At 33.5% G+C, this 8,358-nt stretch overlaps 1 protein-coding gene across 1 annotated transcript; it reads right to left on the reverse strand.

The window, feature by feature from the left end:
• Positions 1-755: 755 nt before the first annotated feature.
• LOC107011660 (allantoate deiminase 2) lies at positions 756-6,421 on the reverse strand. Its single transcript, XM_015211243.2, has 12 exons — positions 6,195-6,421; positions 5,313-5,401; positions 5,028-5,131; positions 4,872-4,956; positions 4,640-4,756; positions 2,924-3,033; positions 2,739-2,844; positions 2,546-2,632; positions 1,742-1,984; positions 1,503-1,628; positions 1,268-1,429; positions 756-1,061 (listed from the first exon to the last, which is right to left on the reverse strand). Exons 1-12 carry the CDS (start codon positions 6,322-6,324, stop codon positions 939-941), a joined length of 1,482 nt encoding a protein of 493 aa, XP_015066729.1. The 5' UTR covers positions 6,325-6,421; the 3' UTR covers positions 756-938.
• Between the last annotated feature and the right edge of the window lie 1,937 nt (positions 6,422-8,358).

Raw genomic sequence — 8,358 nt, forward strand, 5'->3', positions numbered from 1 at the left:
TTTGTTGAGACACTAAAAGAAATTCAAGGATGCGGATACGCACCTTGGTCAAATTATTTTAATAATTAACTTTTATATAATTTAAACCAAGAGGTGTAAATTGAGATTATTAGGTGTGATGAATTCGAGAGGGGAAGATAGTTATGTCTCTAAATGTCAAGATTGAAAATGCAGTTATGCATCCGGTTCAAGTATAATAGAAATTAAACAATTAAAAATAAGCAAACCATGGCATAGAGATACAAATTCAAAAATATATCCAAACGATAAGTTAAAATAAGTATAAGTCAATAAAGGCGATCGTGCTAGAATCACGGAAATCGAGGGATGCCTAATACTTTCCTCTCGATCAACAGAATTCATTATCGAAATTTCTGGTTCGCAGACCAAACAAAGAGTCATTTCCTTTTGATTAAAGATTAAACAAAAAGGTGACTTGGAACACCATAACTCAATTTCAAGTGACGATTCTGAAATAAATAAAATAATCCCTTAATCAATACCGTCACTTAAATTGAAGAAACCCTGCCGACGAGCAAAAAAAAAAGGGGCGTGACACAAATTACAAGCTTTTCTAAAAAAGAACTTCAAAATATAGCAACACTTTCTTTTTTCACCAGTTAGCCATTTCTCAAACAAAAAACTCTTCCCCAAGAAGCATCCGCAATGCGTAAACTCAAAGAGTTTAAACTACGAGCTAAACCAATTTTTGACACCATTTTCCATTTAGATAATTTTTCAACGAGTATTTCATATCGCCACTAACTCGAATCGAGACTTCTGATAAAAGGTATTTCAAAGTAACAGGTCAACTTGTTTTATTGCAAATATACATTCTCATTACTGCAACTATAGAAATTGAATGGATACATATATATACAAAATGGGATTATGAATAGCAAACTAGCCTACTAGTTTGCATTGCAAAATGCCAAAAATTACAAGAGTGTCTCCAAAAATGCAAGGACAGCCATTCCAGCTGCCCAAACATCATCATCCAATACATGTTCTGCTGGAGAATGGCTGATGCCTCCACGACAACGCACAAATAGCATTCCCACCTATCGAAAAGTAGTCAATCTTTAATAAAAATTAGAAGGAAAATTACATTCAAGTGTGTCGATGAACCATGTTAAAACTTTGAAACACCATCGTTCAAATCTCCTATATAGGATGGAATAGTATAGGTGCACAAGGTGGCTTGGATAAGAACACGAAAAAAGATCACGTCTGGAGTAGTAAAATACAAGGTTTGAGTATAACTCACCTTGGTTAGATGAGACATGGCCATTGCATCATGTCCTGCTCCACTCATCAGTACAGGAACATCACCTGGATCCTCATCAGTTATTCTTCTCAAAGCAGTATAAGATGCAGATTTTAGCTGTCTACTCAGGCCAGGATCACAAACCACAGCATTTGCATCATGCTAAATCAACAAGACAAGCATTAGTCATGAACATGCATCAGAATTCGCTACATATGATCTAATAATCTCTCACCTTTCTCTCAACGTTACAGAAGACAGAACGCCTATCACACATATGGTAGAGTCTATTAGAGAATTCATAAATTATAGCTTCTCGTCCTGAGTCATCCATCGCACGTACATCTACAGTGAATGTGACCTGTAATAAATGCACATGTAGTAATGAACATTCTAGAAATTGGAGTACTTACCCTGTATGAATAACAAACAACAATATGTAACTTGTGTGTCAGCAGTTTAAGGAGAGCTTGCCTGGCCTGGAATGACATTACTTGCACTTGGCCAAGTTGATATCTCTCCAACAGTACAGACCAGAGATCCTGCAAGAGATTCCACTGTTGAAGATGTGCATTGACCATCATATGACATATAATAGTCAGGTTGTTTACAAAGACTTTCCAGAAATACAATTAGTTCAGCAGCTGCAACCATAGGATCCTGTCGCATATTCATGGGTACAGTCCCTGCATGTCCTTGTGTGCCTTTCACTGTCACCTGCAATGCTTAATTCAAAAGTCTGGTCAAGCAAGCATTACTTAAACCAAATTTATAAGCGGCAGTGTACACCAAAGGAGATTTTAGTCGTGACAAGTGGAAGTAGCCAAGCTGTAGATTGTGCCAACAACACATTTCCTAGGGAGATAATTTTCTCACCCTTTAGAGCTCTGACTTAACTATTCCTCTCTTACTGATCAATTGATTTATTGCCCAAGGGCTTGAAATATGGTTCTTCACTTTATTAATTGCAATCTTTAGAATTTAGATTCAATGCACCAAAGTAAGATCCAATTCTCCCATGGCAAGGATCATCAAGATTTCCAACTTGGAGTTCAATCAAGCAAAGTGACACATACATCATATAAGTACTTCTCTACTTTGTAACGCCATATCATCACAAAGACGACAACTACTTGAGAGTTAAAATGTGCTCCTACTAAGTTACATTAAAAAACTTAGAATAGAAGTAGACGACTTTTGCTGTAGAAAATTCAGACTATCTTTTTGATGCTGCGATCACATAAAGCAGCCGAGAGGCGGTAGGATAAGAATACACACCTTCAATCTTGTCTGCCCTGCAATGCCTTTTACTGAACCAAGAGGGAGACCGACATTCTCCAGTACAGGTCCCTGTTCAATGTGAACCTGCAAAAGACCATTATAATAAGATGTATCATCAGCAACTACATTTCCTGGGATCTTATGAAGTAGTTAGTGACTTTGATATGGTATATAGAGAACTATTATTGACCTCAACATAGCCCCAAACAGATTCTGGTTCATATTTGAGCTGCAAAAGGTTTTCTTCTGTAGTCTCTATAGAACTTGCTCTCAGAGCACCTTGCACTGTCACACCACTGAAACACTTGCACATTAGTACACTGTGACACAGTAGCTATACGAACAAAGACAAGTTTTTGGGTTAGCCATACAAACTTCTTATCATGTACTTGCAACGCTGAAACTGGTAATATGCCAGCAATAGCTGCACTACCCAAGAAGGTTGACTGAAACCTTACTCCCTCCTCATCACTAAATGCGATTACCTGCAAAATAGTACATAAGAAATTTGCAATTTTTAATACTAAAAAGCAGGAGAAACAAAATATTTTATGATATGATATTAACTCAAAATAAAAGCTGTAAGATGGAAGGAATACAAACGAGAATTGACAGCAATTACACATTGAGCAACTGGACTACTACTTGTGCTGTAAAACTTGCTACAACTTCTCCTTAAACAACTTTATTTTGTCATTGCACAATAAGAAGTATATTCTTTCTGACTCCTGATAATCCTGCTACCACAAATGATGACTGGTGATATAAAATTACTTAAGTGCTTATGCCAATATTTAGATCATAGACAGACTATGGTGCAAAAGTGTGGTAGTCTCCAGAAGGTCTACTATTTTAGATTCTAGACAGACAGGATTATTTGTTAGATATAACTCAATTCTCCCCTAGAAGGTCTAGTTATGTCAAGTACATGAAAATAAGGAACGTAAACTCAAATTTGCATGTTCAAGGTTATAGCATTTCAAAGAGGACATGACATACCATTTGAAGCTAGGGTTAGATGGGCAAGAGGGTGAAAATACAAAGCTCATTAGTGAGTTCATACATCTCAAAGCTGAAAAACAAGGAGATAAGAAAAAGAGATGAAAGATGCGAGAAGAGGGAGAAGTAAAACCAGGGAACATTAATACATACTCCAAAACTCTAATAGATGGATTTGATATTGTCCGTGCGCAGGTTACAACTATGTCAGCAAGAATCAACTCGGATGTTGTGATAATATTTTTAAGTGTATTACCGTAGGATTCTATTTGATCATAATGATAATTTCTTTTGGTAATACCTTAGGATTATTTGTGCACTCTCTTGCATGTTGCTTGGACTCTCCAATAATGCTGCACTCATGTCCTGTTTTTGAAGGATGACATGAACCTAGCGGTTTATTTAAGAGTCCAAGCAACATAGTTCTCTTGTACTTTAGCTCCCAAGTTCCTCTCATCGGTCAACAAATTAGTTATCTAGCAACATGAGGCAGATGTGGACCTAACTGTTTGCATGTTCATAATTGTGAACAAATATATACCATGAAAAGAGAGATAGCATAATGATAGAAACCCCAGGTAGTAAGGAAATATCTAACTCATTATTCAGATTTCAGCATACTAGACTATGTTAGTCAAATCAGAGATCTACCAAGTATTAACCCCATTTACCATCCACTTTCATCGCCTCATATGCAAAACACATTTTTAATGGAGCTTGCAACCACAAACATAAGCCTCTTCAAGGATAGGTTTTAAGTGTCAACCCAAAACAAAATTGGAACAGTCTGAGACTTAGCAGTCGACACCAGAACATAGCCAAAATTTATGGGAAAGCTCATGACTATAGTACCTGAACTTTCTGGAGTTAGAGTTAAAGAACAATTACTTTTTGGACTTCAGATTGAGCAGTTCCGCTAACAGATTTTGTCTTTAGGAGACACAAATAAAGTACAGTGCCCCCACTCCTAAAAAATGCATTACTAGTGTGATTGAAAACGAAAAATGAACTTCTGGTTGCAAAAAAGAATAACAGGACAGAAAACATGAAAGATAATTGACATTCCAGGCTAACATGTTTTATGTGTCTCACCTCAACTGGCCGCCGGAGTTTACCCAACCTTCCAGAGGAATTCAATGCCTTTAATGCAGATATTGCACAAATTATGCCCAATGAACCATCAAAGTATCCAGCATCAATAACTGTATCCTGTTGAAATACAAAATATTTAATGGCAGGTCCTTCTGCAGCATCTTGAACTAGTAATGCTGTGAAGTTAAGCAAATCTACTATCAGAAGAAGATGTAAGTAATCAATGCTTCACCAAATGAGAGCCAATTAACAAAGCCTTTTCACTTGGATTAATTCCTTCAGCCCGACCATGGACATTGCCCATTTGGTCCACCCACCTGGAACCAGGAGTGCTCTCAATTAAGTTTCTGAAGCATTAAAAATACTGTAAGATAAGTTGAAAACATACGTTTTCAAGCCTGCATCTTCCATCCATGCACGAAGAAGATTTCCTGCTCTGACCGATGCAGGGCTCTGGAAGGTCCTCTCTAGGTAGCCATTTGCATCACTTACCTGTCACACAACACAACAAATTTGTTACATCAACACAACAAATTCATTATTCATTGATGCATAATGAATTGTACACTAAGAAAGATAAAACTCAGTTAAGATACAAGAAAAAAATGCTTCCCGGGAAATTTGACTTCCACTAATAATGATTAGATTAAAGTAGTTTGTCTTGCTTTGATACCTTTCCAAGCTCATTAAGTCTTCCTACAGCTTCCTCCTTGAGGATTTCAGGGAAAAGATCATACTTTTTGCCTTCTGTATTTTCAGCACCTAATCATCACAAAGAGCACCACATTATTACAGATTTTAGGTATTTAGCATAAAAAGAGCAACTGAATCAAGGGGGATGGGGGACGGATGAATCTTGTTTAGTGAGATGAATGGAACAGTTCATTGCGATAAAGAACACAACATTTGGGTTTTTAAAAGAATCATTGTTTATAGAACTTCACATTGGAAAACAATCAAACTAATGAAAGAAACAGAATCATAGCTGTGTACATCATATAATGTTACATTTCAAGACAAAACAAATTGTAAATGGTATGAATATACAAACTAGTGAGAACTTAAAGGAACTAATTTTTCCATCTTGTCAATCACTAATTAATTCTTATGAAACAGATAGTATAATTTCAATCTATGTAGCTCAGACTCCAAAACTCTTTCCCCATCCTTGTCGAACCCTTAAAAAATGCACGATCCAATACGCATGTAGACATTTTTGAAGATTCCGAACAAAAATATTTCAAGAACACAAAGAACCAGCTACCTAAGCAAAACAGCTCACAATATAATTCCATTTTCACAATAAAGAAAGCATCTTTTTTTCTAAATAGAATCAAATCAACACATAAACTTCAAAGACCTAGTAAAGTCAGACAGAATATACTTCAACTTTTACACGCAAGCTTTCCACCTGGAAGAAAAAAAAAAAGTACAAATACTTGCAAAATCATCACATTTCCAAAGATCCTAACAGAAACATTAAAAGGGTTCATTCATTACCCAAAAGGGTGTAAAAAAAATCAAAACTTTACATGTGAAGAACACAAATAATTACCAAATGATGTGTTCGCCATGGCGAACAAAGGTGAAAGAAGAAGAATGAAGGATAAGATTGACAGAGATTTCATCATGATTGCATGGGGAACTGGAAATGAGAATGTAATAGAAGGAGGAGGCGCCGCCATGGCTGCTTGCTTCAAAGGCTTATAAAAGCAAGCGAACAAGGCCACGGCACTCCAAAATTGGAATGAGAGAAGATAAAATGAATTCAGATCGTCGAAATCCAATACAGACCACTACTATATACTCAACTATTTACAACCTAGCAATTTTTTACGGCGGTGAAATATAAGTATTCTTGTTACTTATTTACGTGTGTTATAATGTTGGTTTCATATTGGGTTTGGACTTTTTTAATAAAAAATCATTTTTATTAAAAATATAATATAAATGTAATTGAATTTTTATATAAATATCAAATTTCGACGAGAGGAAAAAATAATGTTACTTACCACCTTGTTATTTGTTCGTGACTCGTGAAGGCTTTATTTTGGCTGTTTGTTTTTTTTTTCTTTTTGACGATGTGTGGGTCCAAAATTGGACACGGACCCCAAAAAGATGCTGTGGGTCCCAATAAATAATAAATATTAATATATAGACTCTGTTTCGTCATTGCTTTGTCTCAATCTTCGAGGATATAATATGTACTTTTCATGTTAATTATTTCTTAATTTGATTTCTCTTTCGTCTTTTATTATATTTTTAATTTATTAATATTAAATTTATATTTTAAAATCAGGGAATAAATATTAATATTTTATTAATTAATTAATATATTTCTTAAAATCTGTGTCAAGTCAAAATTTATATAACAAGTAGAAGATTGATAAATAAAATATTTATTTTCTTTAATTTATTTAGTATTTTAAAAATATATTCTTATTTTTATTTATTACTTTTAAGTTTAAACATATATAGAATTCTTTTTTTTAAATTATATCTTATTTTAAGGTTAAATTGTTTTCAATTATAATAAGATAATATATTTTTAGGACGAACTAAAAATGATGCCACATGAAATAAGATAGAAGAGATAAATGATATGAATATTATAAAAGAATATTAATATTATATTTTCTTTTAAACAGTGTCTAAAGTACAAAATGAATAAGAAAAAATAAAATTTTCAATATACGCAAAATTGCAAGAAAATCTTTTTTTTTCCATAAAATTTTAATGCTATTTTTAAAGTAATGTTTGTTCAAATACAATTTTAACTTTTAAATATTATCATATATTTTTCATTCAAGCTCGTTACTAGTGAAGCTGAAAGATTATCTTCACTTAATTTCATAACACTTGCCTATTACAAGTGTCGATTGCATTTTTATACTCCAAAGTCCAAACTAGCTCAAGAAAAGCGTAATATTTTTACCATACATATATAAAATGTGGAAAAAAAAAATAGAACAGCTACTTGCTAAAATAACACTTCATATCGATCAAAATACTAAAGAGAGACAAACTGCCAAAAAAATAAAATAAAAGAGGTCACTTTTATTTGGGTTAAGTGGTATATAAACGTAGTTTCTATAATATATATGGAAAAGACACATGATATATATGAGCTGTATGAAAATATCTGCCAGTTTTTATTTGCAAACCTAAGTAAGACACCGTGGGTTATCGGGCAGAGTTTCGTAATTGCAAGAGGTTGATCTGAATTTCTTCGGATATAACAAGCGTAAGAGATTTATTGTATATATATATATATAAATGCAATTGCTTCTCTCCACTTTTTGCGTTTCTCGCTAGCGGCTCTCCTCCCTCTCTTAATATCGCACACCAGATTTACAAATACATATGTATATAAGTTATATATATACAATTATCTAACAGATATATATATACAATTATCTAACATATATATATATATATATATATATATATATATATATATATATATATCAATTTTCATACAATTCGCCGCTATTTATGCAAATCAGATGTTCCGTAGCAAACATAATTTGACTATAGAACGCAAATAACAAAATTGTAATTATAAAATGGTATAATATAATTTTTATGTTTGTTATTCCAAAACACAGGATTTCATTTCGAGAAAAAAGAACCTTTCAATTTATTTAGATAATTTAAGCAAATGATGTGAAGTATCGAAATTCATTCCAGACTAAATAATTGAAGGGAAATTTTTCAAA

Source organism: Solanum pennellii, chromosome 2 (genome assembly GCF_001406875.1).
Source record: "Solanum pennellii chromosome 2, SPENNV200".
In the NCBI taxonomy this organism is placed as follows: domain Eukaryota; kingdom Viridiplantae; phylum Streptophyta; class Magnoliopsida; order Solanales; family Solanaceae; genus Solanum; species Solanum pennellii.

Coding starts and splice junctions, on each gene's coding strand:
- LOC107011660 (XM_015211243.2), bottom strand. CDS start 6,324: ATGGCGGCGCCTCCTCCTTCTATTACATTCTCATTTCCAGTTCCCCAT. Junction 5,402..6,194: donor CATGGCGAACACATCATTTG/GTAATTATTTGT, acceptor TGTGATGATTAG/GTGCTGAAAATACAGAAGGC. Junction 1,430..1,502: donor TCTGTAACGTTGAGAGAAAG/GTGAGAGATTAT, acceptor TTGTTGATTTAG/CATGATGCAAATGCTGTGGT.